The sequence below is a fragment of the Silurus meridionalis genome, chromosome 12 (genome assembly GCF_014805685.1).
Source record: "Silurus meridionalis isolate SWU-2019-XX chromosome 12, ASM1480568v1, whole genome shotgun sequence".
In the NCBI taxonomy this organism is placed as follows: Eukaryota; Metazoa; Chordata; class Actinopteri; order Siluriformes; family Siluridae; genus Silurus; species Silurus meridionalis.
Window position 1 is genome coordinate 12,402,757 of NC_060895.1, and position 19,852 is coordinate 12,422,608.

General features: G+C 36.1%; 1 protein-coding gene across 2 annotated transcripts in view; it reads right to left on the bottom strand.

Annotated features, from left to right (window-relative positions):
- pitpnm3 (PITPNM family member 3) overlaps positions 1-12,963 on the bottom strand; it is a 54,899-nt gene extending 41,936 nt beyond the window's left edge. For both annotated transcript variants that reach the window (XM_046863478.1, XM_046863479.1), the window contains exons 1-2: positions 12,832-12,963; positions 3,459-3,554 (exon numbers count right to left, since the gene is read on the bottom strand). In XM_046863478.1, the coding sequence (XP_046719434.1) occupies positions 3,459-3,554; positions 12,832-12,856 (121 nt within the window). In that variant the 5' untranslated portion in view covers positions 12,857-12,963. The remainder of the gene's footprint in view (positions 1-3,458; positions 3,555-12,831) is intronic.
- Between the last annotated feature and the right edge of the window lie 6,889 nt (positions 12,964-19,852).

Below are 19,852 nucleotides of genomic sequence, written 5' to 3' on the forward strand. Positions count from 1 at the left end.
CATCACTCGCTCGAGCTTTACTGAATTTTAAAACTAACATGGGCCAAATAATGAATATTAATGAATACTTGAAATGTGCTTATAAATATTCATAACTAGTTGGCAGTCTCAGTAATAACAGACTTTGGGTTGGAGAGACTGAAAAGGCCACTCTACAGAAATTCATTAACGATATATAAGCATTTTAAGAATAAATGTGGCTTCGGGGTGTTATATAGACACTGGCAGAATAAAATAAGATCTATGACGGCCAAATAAGCGAAAAATAATTGCTTATTACACAATTACAATTAAATTACAACATGACTGTTCACACTGTTCTGTAAACACATTCAGAGATGGTGAATAGTCCATCTGTTTGTTAAGAGAATGTGGGTGCCAGGGGATTAGCTGTCATCATATTTATACATTTGATGATTCAAACCAGACACACCGGATGCTAAACATAACTGAAATGCTTGATTTCCCACACAAGGCTAAATAGGGACACAATGCCAGGTACACTATAAATGCAAGGTGATTACATTAGAAAAGCCCTTTAATATTTTAGAAATCACAGACACCCTTCTAAATCAATTTTAGTTAAAGAAATCATGGTTTATGATGAAAGAATAACAACATAGCAGTCGATGTGAATTGCAGGAGCTGCCACTTAATCAATAATAAAATAAATAAATGCATTTCAGTGTTGCTATGTATAGTTTCCTTTTATTAAATAAAGGAGTCTATTGCAAATGGCATGCTTAGGGCAACTCTGACAACTTCTTTTCATTAGTCATTAGTGTTAGATTGCTCACAATGGAGGTTTTTCAAGCAAGATTAACTAAAATAATAAAATCAACCATAATCTTATAACAAGATAATAATAATAATAATAATAATGATCTCTAAACCAGTGAAACACTTAACTATATCAGTATTGTGCTTAAAAATAAAAATAGTGGGGATAGTGTAGAAGATCATTGGAGTCTTCCTCCATCACAGACATTTACACCACAGGCTGCATTTGCAAAGCCACCAACCTCTCACATTTACTCTTTACCCTCCTGATGTCTGCAAAAAGGTGTCAATATATTTGGGACTTTGTAGACAAACTGTATAACAAAGAGATGAACTAGCGTGAGATCATACACATACCTAGGCCAAATTAGGCTACATGTTTGCATATAGCTTAGCTAAAGACATTCAAAAATCTCTCATGTTACTATAGATTGTCTGTGTTAAGTAAATTAAGATATCTAATTGATTTTCATAAGAGATCATTTTGATAAAAAGATACAAAGAACTTTATATTTATTTCAAATCTGATAATATATCAAATTTTAAGTGGGCCAGAAGTTTACATACCTTCTGTTTGTATTTGGTAGAATTGTATTAGTGCATAATACATTTAACTTAAATCTTACCGTAAATCTAACTCTTGGACTAGTTACTATGCCAATACATTTGCCTATTCCTACAGATGGGACTGATGAAAATGACACTCAGTTCATGGCTTCGTGATTTCCACTCCAAAGCTTTCACTTTATTGTCTTTACGCCATTTTGTTATAACTTTAGAATCTCTGTCCTGACTATCCTGAAAGGGTAATTTCTTTCCTCATGATGGCATCTGATTTTTGTGTACCAGTCCCTTTCCAAGCAAAATAACCTTCACAACATGATGATTCTACCCACATGCTTTCTTGTTGAAATTGTGTTTCTCAAATTAAAAGCCTGAACCTTTTTTCCTCCCTCCATACTACTGATCATTATGAACAAAGTTTTTTCAAACATGAGTCTGGCTTTTTTATGGTGGTCATAGGAACCCTTTTCTTGCATGGCAGCATGTCAGGTGACTTAGAGTTAATTAATGGTGGCAGTACACTATATATTTGATATCAGATGCATCCTTCACAGGTTCTTTTGTTTTTGTCAGTTAAACATTTCAGACTAAAGTTGTGGTATTTTAATTTGTTAGAAATCTGTTAATAAAATTCAGACTGAGGTGCTTGGCTCAGTTGCTTGGATTTGTCCATAGTATCAAGGACAAAAGACCCTGACTTAATTGTTTTAAAATTTCCTCCAATTTAAATATAGTAGCTATTCTACTTGACTTGCCAAAAGAGATAAATATGGCAAAATACTTTGTGTAATGGTGAAAAACAGACTGATCATCTTTGATCTAGGTGCAAGTACACTTTTGGCTTTAACTGTAGACACCCATATGCTCTTATACCACGTTATTTCTGATATTTATCCACCGCATGCTATTATACATTTACACAAAATTAGGCTTTGTACAAATGTGAAATTAAATATAAGGTGTTTAAATGTGTATTTGTCTACTAAGAGGTGGGCATTGGCTAAAATTATGGAAGCTGTGCCCCAGACGTGAATCTTTCAATTATTTGCTGACATCCTCTCAACTGGTTAATCCAGTTAATTGTTTTGGGATTCAGAGCCTTTTAGTCATTTGATATAGCAACTAATTTACCAAGATATGCCTAGATCATGATATAAACTCCAGATTATATAACCACTATGGGGTACTTCATAGTGCTTCCCTACTGTGAAAATGACCAATTATCCAATTTCCCAGTTCCGCTGAGAACACGTCTATCAAACAATTCAATGTTGAAGCAGCTTCTATGTGCCTGAGGTGTAAATAATGCAAACATTTCTTCTGCATTTTGCATGTAATGCTCTGTGATGACACTAGTTTTTACTCATGGCTTGATTCCAGTGGCTATTTAAAGCTTGGTGAATATTCAGATTAAGATAAATAAATCTTTCAAAGGTTGTTGAGTCAGAGAAAGTACTTGCATACCTATACCCAATTTGGTGTATGTTTTGTTCACTTTATCCCTAAAGATTTTGTTTAACAAAACCAAAAGTAATCAATTAAATAAAATCCTATTTACAAAGGAAAACATATTTTTAAATGACCTGAACCAACAGTATCATGAATGGATCATGAATCTGGCCAAAAATAATCCATATTTTCTTTTGCTCCCCTTTGGTATGAAACTTTCAGATTAGTTCTGGTATAACCATAAATTACAAAACTAGTTAAATGAAGATCATTGAACACCAAGGACACAACAAAACAAGACCTGGACAAGGTTTGGAAATTGTTTTTTAAAATGTGATTGGATTTAAAAAAAAATATATTACAAAGTTGAAACATCCTATGGAGCACAATCTGAAGTCAATAAGAGCTAAAAAAAAAAATCTAATCCTGAGTTGAGGTGAATATTTGCGGGAGCAAAATATAGTATCATGCTTACAGCAGTGGTCTTGGGTGCCATTTTTTGCAGTAAATATTAAAATATCCTGCTTCTATTATAAAGTAGTTTTGCTGATAATACAGAGAGAGAGAGAGAGAGAGAGAGAGAGAGAGAGAGAGAGAGAGAGAGACCTGGAACAGCAGACTGAAGAACCAAATTGAATACACCACTGGAAGAACATGACACTCACCTCTGGCATCAAAAAACTCATCATCAGAGCTGTCCATGGATTCTTGGGTGATGTTACGCATACACCAGTGAGAAGTGCTGTGTTTGCGTAAAGTCGCTACAGGGCAGAAAACAGAGATATGATTAAATAACTCCTATAACTAGCAAATAACTCAGCCGAATGTGACTAGCATGAATCTGAATTATTCTGTGCATTTAAAGCAAAAATATTGAATAAAAATGTGAAAGGTATTCACGGAATTGTATATCACATAAATTCAATTGGCATAAAGTTTATAAGACCCTGAATAAAATTTTAATGGCTTCAGAAAATTTGGGTCAGGGCAAACATAAAAGCTCCCTGGGGAGCTGATCAGTGTTAATAGGTTTTTAATTTAATGACAGAAAACTGCAATTGTGTTAATTAAAACAATAACAATTTTCATGCAGGCGTAAGTTTAATTTGCTTATATAATTCTGGTGTATTATTATTATTATTATTGCCATTTAAGCACAGTTGCTAGATCCATTTGTCAAAAAATAGAAATGCTACACTTGTGTGGGTGGAACAGCACAACAGAGGGTGTGACATTCAAAATGTGCCAGCACTATGGTGTTTCACAACCTGGTCTGTTCTGAAAAAGCATTTGCCTTATAATTTTTTAGACCTAAGAGAAAATGACAAAACTGACATAATTAAGTGGCCTAATGTAGGTTACCAAAAGTCATTTTTTGTGCACCACCAGGTCATTATATAAGAAAACAGAAAATATATTCTGGGCATATGAACATTTGAAGTGACTTCGAACTGATAAGCAAAGAAGGACTAATGTGCCATGTGTCTGGAGCATTGTAATGGTTTAAAAAATAGAGATGATGCTATGGAATGTTCAAAAGACAAGTTAGTTTACTAAGTTTCTCACAGTATTACTGTTTACTTTAAGCCTATTATATACCAGTTACTGCAACAATTTTATTTTTTATATTGCTGTCTACCAAGATAAAAACAAATGAATGATGTGCTAATATCTAGTAGAAAAAGAACAGTTTACTGACCACTCTGGATTCCAAAAAAAACCCTCACATTTTTATGTAGTTTAAAGTTCAATTTGCCTAATTGAGCCAGAGCTGAGCGGGTCTGCCCACACATCAGTCAACTCGGAGTCCACCAATAGCAGAATAATGCTCTCAGGGTGATTAGTTTTCTACTGAAAGTAATTTAATATTATTTAGTACATACATAAAATGCCTCGGTGTTCAAAGTATTGCCTCAAAAAAATGCACTTCTATCCTTCAAATTGGACAAAGGGGTTGCACAAAAATGCAGGTACTAGAGGCAGCCTCCAAAAGTAAGAGAATATAGTGATGATATCTTAATTAATAATATTACTGATGTATGTGTTTATTATTCAATCATTTTAGTTTAATTGATTATTGCTAATAGGTGTTACAAATTTGTATTAGACAATATAAACTTAACGTATTGTTTCTCAAATTTTTGCTGCAGTTTTCATTTGATTCACTTGAGCAGAATATGACAACAATCTTCCCCAACCTATGAAAAGCATCACACACTTGCTAAAAGCTTGCAGAGATGCAGGACAAAAAGCATGGAAAATCTATACAGTAGATTCTATATCTCAATACAATACACCATATTTCTATATATAAATCTAAAAAATAAAAACTAATGTATAATTCATTATAGAGGTCAACCGATTGATCTGCTGGCCGATTAGTCGGGCAAATTTTATTAAAATTAATCGTCATCAGCCGAATGTGCTGCAAAATAGACCAAATGTGCTGAAAATTAGGCAGATTATTAGAAAGGCGCATTTGATGCACCAAAACGTGCATGTACGTTCTGTGCTTGCGTGAGAGAACATAACTCTCCCATAGCAGCAGGTGGCAGTAGTCTGTCTTAGGCATCCAAAAGGGGAAATTGAGAGAGCTATAACTGTGAATATATAAAGCAAGCAGCATTTCCTTGTGCCATGGTCATTAGCCAACAGATTTGTGTAGCTTTTTTTATTCATGTCTGCTAAGTTGCAAAAACGAGCAAGAATAACAACTGTGTTACGTTTATTCTCGTGTGCACATTTGCTAAGCCAATTATCCAATTGGAGTTCTCTTATTCGAAAAGGAGTTCTGCCGCTAATTTGACATGCAATTTGACACCAAAAAAAAACAGCTGAAGCCGTCCGAATAGAACCAACGATACGAGGAAAAAACTAAAGCCGACCAATGCTCACCCCAACCCTCCACAAAAACAATCCCTGAAGTTCTTATCATACGTTCTTTATCTAGCTTATTATATTTTATAGGCTAAATATGATGCTGCTTTTGGAGAGAGAATGAGAATAATATTTTAGAACTGTATTGTTAGTGACTCTTCAACCAGCTGTACTTTAGTCTCAAGGTAGACTCAGGTACCAAAACCAAAACCTGATAACAAGTCCACTGATTGTAGAGGCCTGTGTTGTTCATTAAATGTTTAATTCAGGCATTTTTCTGTATCACCTCTCATAAATTAACTATTGTATTTTTTGAGATGAAGGGGCCAATTATATTTTTTGAGATGAAGGGGCCAAAAAAAATTGCCAATTGTAAATGCATTGGCCAGAGGAAAACCCATATCAGTCAACCTCTAATTAATTATACATTAATTTCTTTTAACGAGCAAACTGCCTGGATTTACTTGCAATGTAAAAGTTGCTCACTTACATTAAAGAAAAATGTAGGAGGTCAGACCGAACACATAAAAAAGCGATCCACGCTGAGTTTAGTTGAACTTCACTTGAACTCTTGAAAGCATGAGCTAAAGAAAACATAAGGGGCAAACTGTGCTTGCTTCTCTCTGGAATAAATAACTAAAATTAGAGAATGCTATAATAAAATAGAGGTCACACTGGCTGTGATGAAAGAACAATAGTAATATGGAAAATGTTCAAATAAATGGATGGAAGCTTTTTCACTTAAAGAATAACAGTGACACAACACATTATTCTCAAAGCAGATAGCTGTATATAAATAACGAATGGCTGGGTAAAAGTAAAACACCAAAATAAATTTCCAATGGCTTTGTGAAAAAAGATAAATATGTTAAAGATTTGCTTAATAGATTAATGAGGGCTGTTTAGATTGCTTTAAATGTTTAAACAATAACAGTTCATTCACCTAATTTAGTACCATTTAGATGGAAAGAAAAATATAATCCATTTGAGACTTTTAATTTTACTAATATCTGGAGGTCTGAGCTTCGTGAAGTAAGGTCTATCAGAAATATCAATCAGCTATTCTGTTAAACTTCACACACACACACACACCTATTATGAAAGTGTTTCCCTGCAGCATATGTGTAGTGTGGCTGGTAAACACTCCCATCTGGTAGTTCTCTGCCTGAAGTGGCACTCTCCATTGTGAAATGCTGCATATGGCCCTCTAACCCCTTTAAAACAGTGATGTGCTAATAAAATCTTCAAGTGTGCTTACCGTAAAAAGACAAAAACACAACTACACTGCATTCCTTTGTTAGTTACTATTCCTGGAAAGGCATGCAAAGAAACTAGGACAAGCTATATCAACTACCATACATAGGCAGCATGCAGAGAATAAGAGTTTTTGGGGTGCATAATTGAGCAAAAAGAATATAAACAGAAGCCAAACTTGGAAGTAATAACAACTAATACGAATTTGATTATATGGTCACAGCACTGAATACATCCTAGCAGAGCTGATATAAAGTGGTTTGGGCTCTTTACAGTAAACCACAAAAACTGTAACCCTGCTTTTGTTGGTCTGAATTGGAGACAAATATAAACATGTGTGACTGCAATAAAAATGCTGTCAAAAATACTATCATCATTGCTGTCATATGAACTGAACACATAAAAATACAAAATATTTCTCCATTAGTTAGTAATTTTTTTTTGTTAAATTGTAAATTGCTTTATCATGCAGTGCTTCTCAAACCGTTCATTATGACTCTTTCTACAAGTTGGAACCGAACAGAAATATAGACCCTCTGGGGGCCATGAGGACTGGTTTGATTGCCCGCTATGAAGAACCTTGTTGCTAAGACCACAAACTGAACCCTGCTGTTTTGAAGAGTATCCATTTATGTCTGCTTTTCAATTATAGCTTTTGCTTATTTGTTACTTGACGATTTAAAGGCATTGCGCAATATCCAGCAATTGTCTAAAACGATTATCTCACCACATTATCCTGTGATATGGGCTGTGAAAAATCCTATCTCAAACCTAAATAGAAAAAGATAAATATTACATTTGTGAAAAACACTTGATGAGTATGTTATGGTCTCTTTACTGTTTTATGCATCCTAGCGTGAACTGGCCTCTGAAAATGCTATTTGAAAGGAGTGTGTGGACCCCACAGATCACTGCAAGAATAATGTACTGTACTGCTGCTATGTGAAACTGAAAAGTCACTGCCTCAGCACTGACGATATTTACGAGCATTAGACTCCAAAGTCCTTGATAGAATACCAGGATTCTGTGTCTTATTGGAGATTTCAAGAAGACAATGACCATGTTAAATCGCCATGTTCAAATCCAACATCTGAATGTGCACCTGAATTGGTCCCTGCTGGCTCTCAGACATCACTAACAGGCTCTGAATTAGCCTTGCCAGATACACTTAAAATGTGATTGCCCAAGTTAGAATGGATGGGCCTTGGCAACCCAGAACACCATTTTTCTGCCACATAACATATAGTACCTCAGACCATTGAAAGAAAGGCATAAATGGCTTCCATGTCGTGGAGCATCACTACTGCCTAGAGACAAACTTAGACGACCATCCCCAATGATGTGCCACCCTATCAGGAGCCCCCTGGTGTTCTTTAAAACCCTTGGCAGTTATCTGGTTACTTACAGTAGGAATCAGCTTTATTATTTCATTTTTCTGGATATATCATGAATGGCTGTGTGATTGCTTGCACCCTGTCTTTCTTGCTTACCCACCGTTTCCTGCTCACAGTAGACTGCAGGGTAGCAGCGAGCATGGACCTGCTGTCTGTTATTGCCTCTCATGAAAGTCTATTTTTAGCTCAGTACTCCATCCAAATGGTTGTGCAAATTAGACAGAACACAAACATTTCAGAGAGAACTGAAAATGTACTGTATAAAGATTTAAAGCCATTAAGGATGGATACAGCATCACCTTATCAATTCCAAGCATAGATATCATATTGTAAAAATATCATATGCTTATCATAATGGTTACTGCTTTGGAAAAAAGGCGTCTGATGAAACGTGATGTCATAAATATTTAATACAATGAGAGCTTCCCCCGTAATTGTACATTTTTTTAAACACAATGCCGATCATATTGAATGAGATGATTTATCTGTTATAATAATTTGTACTCAGTATCACTATATATAAGCTGTATTATAGCCTGCATACAAAATGCATCACCATGAAAACAACACATACATTTATCATGACATCATGTTACAATTGCACGGGACTGAAGGATTATAATGAGCTGCTTTTGTCAATGACTTTTTAAAAGTGAATAAGATATTTTAAGAAAAAGTCCTACAATGGCTTTACTTTTTTAACCTAGGCAAGTTGGACATGTGAAAAGTCATTCACATCACCATAGCAACAGAAAATAAGCAGAAGCACAGCAGGTTATATTTACTCCCCCTATTGATGCCCCATCAATGTTAGGTGTTGCAGTTTAAACTGTTTAAGTCTATTAACACATTCTTTATTCTATTATAGCCCAACATTACATTGAAGGTTATTAAAATATCATCACTAAAATATTTTAGATGAACTATGATTTTTAAACCACCTTAAATGAATATAAAGCATTTACTGGCAATCATGCTGCTCTTAAAATTAATGCTCTACAAAACACTAAATTTAAGATTCCACATAAGAATCATACTGATTACTTCACATATCTTGGGTACAGAGTATTTTACTCTAAGTTTCATGTACTAGCAATGAACAATTTTTTACTATATAACGAATGTACTTTATAGTAATAATGACGATACACACAGCTACAAATGTTTTTATCAACCTGAGCAGAATACTACCAGCCTTTTTAACTGTCAGACAATCATCTGCTTAGATGTTTACCACAGGAAAATCATGTGTTTACTTAAAGTAAAAACACCACGGATATACACTATACTCCAATTAATCATGTATTTTTTTATCGTGTGTTTGATACTTGACAAAAATGATGACAGATCTAATAAAGAATTACTGGCTGATAAACAAGAGGCTCTAATTAAATGTTTAAAATTCTGGTACTGTGTAAAAAAAAAAACAAACCCACCATTATCTCTCCACATCTCCTCCAGTTTAAATATTTCACATCAATCTATATTAAACAGCAATATCGCTACATTGCTTATGTTGGGGAGAAAAAAAAACTAGGAATAACCCCCCCGTTTAAATGAAATGGACTGAGGATGTGGGATGTGAGAAGCATTAAATTCCATGTCTTCATGTCTTGGTCAGGCTGTTAGCAAATCCCTTTTATACAGCAGCACATAAAATGCAACATAAAAGCTATACAGCAGTTAAAAGGTAGCCATATTAAATCAAAGGGTTGCTATGAAAGATCACTAACACATTATTTCCGTCCTATAATTTATGAATAGAATTCTATCTGGTTACTTTGCTCTCAGTCAACAACAAAAAAAATACTTGTGACCTCTTAGAATCATTCTCAGACATTGATTTATAAGTGATTGCACAAATTTGTATGCATAAACTAAGAATTATGCTGGTTGCATGCAACCTGCCAACCAGCCTGATCACAAATCATCAGTGTAAAAACAAAGCAGGAAACGTCCAGTAAAATTGCTCTCACAAAGCCTCATTGGCAGTAGTAAAACTGGGCAAGGACAATCCACAAAGAACCCAGCTATTTGTTATTTACTCTCATTTCATTATTTAATTAATTCATGCATAAATGGTAGCTCAGTGATTAAGGCTCTGTGTTACTGATCAGAAGGCTGTGGGTTGAAGCCTATTGCCGGTATTGCCAAGCTGCTACTCTTGGGGCCCTTGAGCAAGGCCCTTAATCAACGGTATTTCAGAGGTATGGTAAAGTATATGTGATTAATTTAAAATCTTTATCATGGGCTTAATGATTTTTATGTTATTGTCATAGGTTCAGGGTTCAAGGTTTGTATTTGTTAATGCCACTATTTGTGCAGACATACAGAGGAATCAAAATGCCGTTTTTCTTTTCTATCATCAAGTGTTTCCATTGTCAATGCAATATAGAAAGTTTGTATAAGCAATCAGTGCAACACTAAGTGAATATATATATATATAGTTTGTGTTGTTTACTTTATAATTTGTTATAAATTATATATATATATATATATATAGTTTAGAGTAGTTTAGAATAGTTTAGAGAATTTATATACACATATATATATATATATATATATATATATATATATATATATATATATATATACACAATTTACATATGTGTGTGTGTGTGTGTTATACATTTTATATAATCTGTTACAAAGTATTATAATGTAATGTATTTTTTTCCCAACAGCACACTAATTATGCACGTCAGGATTAAAAGAAATAGACTAACCAGAAACTGGACTAACTTTACTATTGGACCAGTGGACAAACAATGGTTTGTGTTAATGGTTTGAAGTTTGTAAAATGATGACAAAGTAACAAAATATGTGAAACTCTTACCCTAACCCTTACCCTAACCCTAGTTCCATAGTTAATATCAAAGATAAGGCACTGCAAGGAAATATTAAACATGATTCTGTTCAAGCAATATATGTTTAAAGTATTCCCTGGTGAAGGTGTGATTACAAATATAATACTAACAGACACATAGGTGATGTCCATGACACTCTGTAATATGTAATGGTTATACAATTCTATTCTATTCAATTCACCTCAAATCATTTTTATTTGTATAGCGCTTTTAACAATGAACATTGTCTGAAAGCAGCTTTACACAGATAATGCGATGATAAAGAATGAATATGTTCTTTATAAGTGTAGGTTTGTCCCTGATGAACTGCAGCAAAGAAACCCCTGGAGATGGCATAAAGAAGAAACCTTGAGGGGAACCAGACTACAGGTTATTACTGTAGTTTGGAAGTAAAGGGTTGATACTGAAGTGACACACCTGTAGGAAGTGTTCATAATTGTATGCATTTCAACACAGCAGATGTGGGCAGATGCTTGCTGCTAACCAGACTTGGAAGGTCCTAAATGAGCCAAAGCAGATTGTATTAAAAAGATATTTGGACCAGACAAACAAGACTAGTTTTTTACTGTATGCATTTGTCTACACTTTTTTTCATGTGGATTCTATATTCTTTTTGCCTAGGAAATCTTTGTCGTTTGAAATTTATGTGGCAACGTTTTTTTTTATACTGGATTTCAGCCAATGTCATGAGAATATAAAGTTAAAAGAATTTCTCTGGTCAAACCTCAGATTGGTTGATAGCTTTTGGCAAGGATGCTGCACTAAATTCAGAGAGTCTGGACATGAAATTCTTAGAAGGAAAGTATAAAATTGTAAACATGCATAAATGAAATTGCGTGTGTGTGTGTGTGTGTGTGTGTGTGTGTGTGTGTGTGTGTGTGTGTGTGTGTTAATTCCGGTGACAGCACAACAAATCTATGTAAAATAACGGATATTGAGAAAGCTTCTAATTTGGAAAATCTTTTTTTGAAGTAGAATAGCCTTACACTAAAGTGCCCTCGACATTTGAGACTAAAATAATGCTATGGACCCCTACCCCTACTCATATTGTAGCTGACAGACATGACTGAAACAACACTGTCTATCTCTGACAGTATACAAGGGGATAGCCTTGTATAACTGTCAAGCCATAGTGTTTCTTGTGCATGGTGCACAGCATATACAAGTACAGCTAGTAAAACAAGAGAGATCTGATCTCTAAAATAAGACCTGTTCTTTTGAAAACTGCATTTTCCCTTCTACCTAATACTGTTTTGTTTTGTTTTTTTGCAATGATCACTAGTACTGTTCAATGTCGTGGCATATTCAAACCCATTTGAGAGGCAAAGACTCATCAAATACATTATGTGTAATTGTGATTTCCATTAAAAATAAACCGTACGGTTTAACCTGTCTGTTGACTGATGCATCGATTCAAATCGTTCACAAAATATAAGTTTGTAAACAGGACACACAAATATATTCATGTCCATTCAGGCATTAAGCACGTGACTAGTATTGACAGTGCGGTATTCAGTGCGCTTAGAGCACGCATTCCTGCACATCAGCGACTAAAGTAGCGGCTAAGGCGCGGGGTCTGTTTCTACCTGTTAACCAAAACCGCCACGGCAGAACGAGACTGTGAATAAGGCGGAAAATGCACTCACCTTTGCCTTTTGTTTCCTTAGCCATTTCGCAGGTGTTTGTGTGTGTGTCTCCCCGCCGTCCAGAAGACAGAAGTGTGTCAGTTAGTTTCGACAGCGTACACGTCTCAGTGCAGCAGGAAAACAGCTGGCGGAGACACGCGCCGCCTCAAAGATTCACACACTAATTCAGCTTCAGGATGCGCAGCGCATTCTGCCTGTAGGGAGTCCGAGTCATGAAAGGTAAAACACAGCTTCTGCTGAACACTCACACGTGCGCGCGCGCACACATACACACACGCCCGCACGCACGCACGCGCGTGCGCCGGGGTCTGTACTTGTGCAGTCTTTTGCGCCGACCCTCTGTAGCGCGCGGGCGAGCGAGTGTGTGTGTTTGCGCGGGCGGGTAAGAGAGAGAAGGAAAGAGAGAGAGACACAGAGAGAAAGAGAGAGTGTGTGTGTGTGTGTGTGTGTGCTTGCGCGCGCGGGTGAGTGTGTAGCGTCTTATGTTCGACTGCCTCCAGCGGCGCACGTGACTGCCCCTCGTTTTTCAAGCTGTGACGCTTCGAAAATTTAAATTGTATCAAGTCAAAATACAAAACCCTCCTTCACTGAGGGCATTTCTGTATTGTGCATGATGCAGGATTTCATGATCTGTTCCATGGACAGTTCATACACTTCGAATCATTTACCTCGTGTGTGGACAGCGAGAAGAACCTCTGTGGCGTCCACAGAGGGCATTCACGTTTTCCTGCAGAGATCATAGAACATGGACAAGCAGTAACGTGCTGCTGTTTCCAGTAAAGCTAGTTTGGGGTTATTGGAGAGGTGGTTATATTGTAGACCAGGGGTCACCAACATTTTTTGAAACTGAGAGCCACTTCTTGGGTACAGATTAATGTGAAGGGCTACTCGTTTGATACACAGATTTCAGTTTGATCTAAAATAACAAATTTGCTTAATTTACCTTTTATTATATGTTATTATTATTAATAATTATTGATATTCGTCTATGTGAAGACACTGATCATGTAAATGATTTCTCATAATAATTATCAACAATGATTTACAAGATAGGAAACAGCTATTTTTAGAAAAGGCCCGCGGGCTACTCGTGGTCCTTGCGGGCTACCTGGTGCCTGCGGGCACCATGTTGATGACCCCTGTTGTAAACATTAAGGTCAGAAAGCATGGAGAAGTCGGGAATGAACACTACTACATTTCTACTGCAAGTGGCATCAGCATGCATAGGTATACACTGTAGCATTGGGTGTTCTGGGTGTGATGCCCAGCTTGAGTTACTGTCTGTTTTACATCCTCTCACTTAGTTTGTTTTGATTAGTTATGCTAGTTTCCACTTTGGTGTAACTATGATGTGCACCATATGGAGTGTATTGTCCTGCCTTGTCCCCAGTGTCTCCAACGTTTAACGATTAATGAGTGTTTTCTGATGTTTTTAATATAGATTCATGTTTATAAAGCAAGGTTAGGATTATTTGGAGAGGCAGTTACAGCCTACACAGTGCTGTGCCATGCCCTTATACATTATATAACTACCACAAAATATCACATTGGCTTGAGTGCTGGTACAGACAACCACATGGCAGCTTGTATGCTGGTGCTGTAATGGAACAAATTGCCAAATGCCAAATTCCTCCTGCTGGGTTCTTTTTGCTCTTTTAAAACACGAGAGGTGATTCCGCTAAAAAAACCCAGGCATAAACCTCTCCAGGGAACACTGGATAAGATATGAGAATTCACCCTGGAAAGGATGCCAGTTTGCAAAATATCCTGAATCTATTAAACATATTTGTATTTAATGCTTAATTTTTTTTATTAAATTTTTTTTTTGGAGTTAACAGACAGTGCTTTACGTGATCCAAAAAAACTAACAACTATTGTTAATAAATAAAAAAAACTACATTATAACAAATTAATATATTTTAACAAATAAATATATATATATATTTTTTATATGGTACTTGTAATTGGGAACATAATTTACTTTGTAAAAGAATTCTGGACTAAAATTCATCAATAATCAAAAAGCCATTAGGAATATATTTTATATCCAATACATTTTCAAGGTCAAAATAAAAACCAAAGCTTTGACAACATATATAAACTGATTTTATATATATATATATATATATATATATATATATATATATATATATATATATATATATATATATATATAGTACAGACCAAAAGTTTGGACACACCTTCTCATTCAAAGAGTTTTCTTTATTTTCATGACTATGAAAATTGTAGAGTCACACTGAAGGCATCAAGGGCTATTTGACCAAGAAGGAGAGTGATGGGGTGCTGCGCCAGATGACCTGGCCTCCACAGTCACCGGACCTGAACCCAATCGAGAGGGTTTAGGGGTGAGCTGGACCGCAGAGTGAAGGCAAAAGGGCCAACAAGTGCCAAGCATCTCTCGGGGAACTCCTTCAAGACTGTTGAAAGACCATTTCAGGTGACTACCTCTTGAAGCTCACAATTCCACATGTAATTCATATAATTCCACATGTGTTAATTTATAGTTTTGATGCCTTCAGTGTGAATCTACAATTTTCATAGTCATGAAAATAAAGAAAACTCTCTGAATGAGGTGTGTCCAAACATCTGGTCTGTACTGTATATATATATATATATATATATATATATATATATATATATATATATATATATATATATATATAGTGAGGAAAATAAGTATTTGAACACCCTGTTATTTTGCAAGTTCTCCCACTTAGAAATCATGGAGGGTCTGAAATTGTCATCGAGGTGCATGTCCACTGTGAGAGACACAATCTAAAAAAAAAAAATCCAGAAATCACAATATATGATTTTTAAACTATTTATTTGTATGATACAGCTGCAAATAAGTATTTGAACACCTGTCTATCAGCTAGAATTCTGACCCTCAAAGACCTGTTAGTCTGCCTTTAAAATGTCCACCTCCACTACATTAAATGCACCTGTTTGAGGTCGTTAGCTGTATAAAGACACCTGTCCACCCCATACAATCAGTAAGAATCCAACTACTAACATGGCCAAGACCAAAGAGCTGTCCAAAGACACTAGAGACAAAATTGTACACCTCCACAAGGCTGGAAAGGGCTACGGGGAAATTGCCAAGCAGCTTGGTGAAAAAAGGTCCACTGTTGGAGCAATCATTAGAAAATGGAAGAAGCTAAACATGACTGTCAATCTCCCTCAGACTTGGGCTCCATGCAAGATCTCACCTCGTGGGGTCTCAATGATCCTAAGGAAGGTGAGAAATCAGCCCAGAACTACACGGGAGGAGCTGGTCAATGACCTGAAAAGAGCCGGGACCACCGTTTCTAAGGTTACTGTTGGTAATACACTAAGATGTCATGGTTTGAAATCATGCATGGCACGGAAGGTTCCCCTGCTTAAACCAGCACATGTCCAGGCACGTCTTAAGTTTGCCAATGACCATTTGGATGATCCAGAGGAGTCATGGGAGAAAGTCATGTGGTCAGATGAGACAAAATAGAACTTTTGGGTCATAATTCCACTAAACGTGTTTGGAGGAAGAAGAATGATGAGTACCATCCCAAGAACACCATCCCTACTGTGAAGCATAGGGGTGGTAGCATCATGCTTTGGGGATGTTTTTCTGCACATGGGACAGGGCGACTGCACTGTATTAAGGAGAGGATGACCGGGGCCATGTATTGCGAGATTTTGGGGAACAACTTCCTTCCCTCAGTTAGAGCATTGAAGATGGGTCGAGGCTGGGTCTTCCAACATGACAATGACCCGAAGCACACACCCAGGATAACCAAGGAGTGGCTCTGTAAGAAGCATATCAAGGTTCTGGCGTGGCCTAGCCAGTCTCCAGACCTAAACCCAATAGAGAATCTTTGGAGGGAGCTCAAACTTCGTGTTTCTCAGCGACAGGCCAGAAACCTGACTGATCTAGAGAAGATCTGTGTGGAGGAGTGGGCCAAAATCCCTCCTGCAGTGTGTGCAAACCTGGTGAAAAACTACAGGAAACGTTTGTCCTCTGTAATTGTGCAAACAAAGGCAACTGTACCAAATATTAACATTGACTTTCTCAAGTGTTCAAATACTTATTTGCAGCTGTATCATACAAATAAATAGTTAAAAAATCATATATTGTGATTTCTGGATTTTTTTCTTTTTTTAGATTATGTCTCTCACAGTGGACATGCACCTACGATGACAATTTCAGACCCCTCCATGATTTCTAAGGGGGAGAACTTGCAAAATGGCAGGGTGTTCAAATACTTATTTTCCTCACTGTATATATATATATATATGTACATCAAATACATATTAAGTCTATAGCATGAAAAAACATTTACATGTACATATACTTACATGTTTATCTGCACTTGTCAATTTGCACACTTGCTACTATTTGCACTTCTGCTAGATGCTAAACTGCATTTAATTGCTGTGTACCTGTATGTAATGAAATCTACATACATATCTATCTATCTGTCTGTCTGTCTGTCTGTGTGTGTGTGTGTGTGTGTGTGTGTGTGTGTGTGTGTGTGTGTGTATTAGAGAGGTACATACAATATAGAGAGAGGTAAAAGTAACCTATACAGAATATGGATTTTATAAGTCGTGCTTATAAGTGTTTGAAGGACACAATATACCTGAGCACATGGTATTGTGTCAGTGTGCATACATACATTTGTGTTTTTAAAAAACAATCAGTGAGTTTGTCCTGCAGCCAGAGCAGGCAAAAGCACAAAATCTAGACCCAGTCAAGACTATTGTAATTCTTCAGGAGTAGTGGACAGAATCTCCTCTGGGATTTCTTAGAGCTGATCTGTGGATTGTTTTAACAAATTGGAAAAGTGTTTTTAAATTTAATCAAACTCAATTACTCCCGGTGGAATGCCAAGACAATGACTTTTCTACTGCATAAGATTCTGTTCACAATGCTGATTATGTAATGGCTATAACAGAAAGTGTTCCATTTTTTTCCAAATAAATTCTATATTGGCAAAATTATGTGGACACATGTCCATGGCACCTATATGTGGACTTTTACCAAACTGATGCAGCAATGTATCTTTATGCTGTAGCATTACAATTTACCTTCACTGCAGCTAAAGGGCCCAAACCTGTTCCAGAATGACAATGCTCCTGTGAACAGATGAAGAAGTCCAAGTAGACATAGTTTGCCAAGGCTGATGTGAAGGGCCAACTTCACCTCAGGCCTCCTCACCTGATATGACTGCCCAACCTCACTAATGCTCCTGTGGCTGAATGGGTAAATCCCAACCGAATTGCTCCAAAATTTATTTGAAAAACTTTTTAGAATAGTGGAGGTTAATAAAACAGCAAAGGGAAGACAAAATTTTGAATGGGATGTTTTGTAAGCAAATATAAAAAATATTGTCAGGTGTCAACAAATATTTACCATATAACTGTATAATTGTATAACTGTATTTACATGTAAAAGTTCAGTGTTGGTGGTAGATTTAGCCTTCAGAATAAAGTTTCTTGATCACTGTGGTGCTAGCAGGATAGCAGTCTAAAGTGCAAATTGAATATGAACAAATTTTACTGAAATTATACAAATTATTTAAAAATGAATCATATTAGACATTTGGTATTAGACTAAAAACCTTTCTTTCATGACGTTCTTTGAAATCAAAGATGCGATTTGGTGTGGTATGTGTGTGCTTACAGACCTTCTCGGTTGTTCTGTAGTCTTTAAGGCAGCCAGAGGTTTGGTTAAAGATGTTAATTTGAAATATATTGAAATGGGCAAAATTGACCAAAGCTTTGTACCCCGCTACTATAAACATGCAACTTACACTAACATGCAGTTAACACAATGCAAATTCACCAGTAAGAATACCATACAAAACCATCATACACATATACTGACATGACAAAGCCGAGCCTAACCGAGGTGACCTAAATGCCATTGACAGAATAGAGCGAAAATAACTTTTTCCCTTCTTCTATTTCTCTCTTTCTTTTCCAAACAAGCTCCTGCAGTCATTACTGGACTTGTGACTCTACTATGCTACAGAGGATTTAAGAGCCGACAGGCGTGCAGCAGGAGTGTAGATCAATCTAATGCTAGCAGGATGAACATGAATAACAAAGGCGTCTGCTTACTGAACCTGAAGCCACCAGATGACATACTGGGGGGCTTTCTGATTTTCAACAAACTGATAGGTTGTAACAGGATTGTGTAGAGGAGGTATACTGGAAAAAGAATTGCATGAAAGAACTAGGAAAATTCTGTTTTTCATGAGAGCCATGACTAGGAGCAAATTATAGCCTACTTTCACTGAGAGCACAGTGTGAGATAGACTTCAGGGAGTCTAAGACTCCTGAAGTCCCTAAAAAAAAATTAGTGAGCTTCTGCCATTTTGTATAAACTACAATCACATTTGATCAATCACTCTGTCTTTCTCTGAAGATAATCCACTAATCTATTAATATATGGTGATATTCAAAGCACACATCAAGAATAAAACTAGCACATCTTACTCAGAATAGATGACACTGTCCTCCTTTATGCACAAAAGTGACTTTGTATGAAAAAGCAGATCAAGCAGAGGATATAACTTATTGGATTCTGTTAGATAAAGAGGATAAACCTCTAGGATATGTTTCGTGAAAGACTTTGCATGAGATGCATGAGACACTAAATATAAACCATGCCTGACATAATTTTTTTTTGTGAGATGATTTTTGTTAACTATAAAATCAACCTGAGAACTGCTGACGTGTATTAAATTGCAAAATTTTGTTTTAATTTTTTTGTGAATTTGTCAATTTAACACAAACTAAAAGACACTCAGTGAAGTGTATATTTCTGTGTATATTAAGTAACCATAACAATAAGTCCAAAGTTCTGATTTATTATTTAGATTCACTTCTGACATTTGCTGATTATAGGTATAGATTATTTTTCAACACATAAAAACAATGAATTGGCTCTTTGTATTTAGTTCTATTTTATGTTGAGTGTTGGCCACATACCTAATAATAATTTAATCTTATTGAA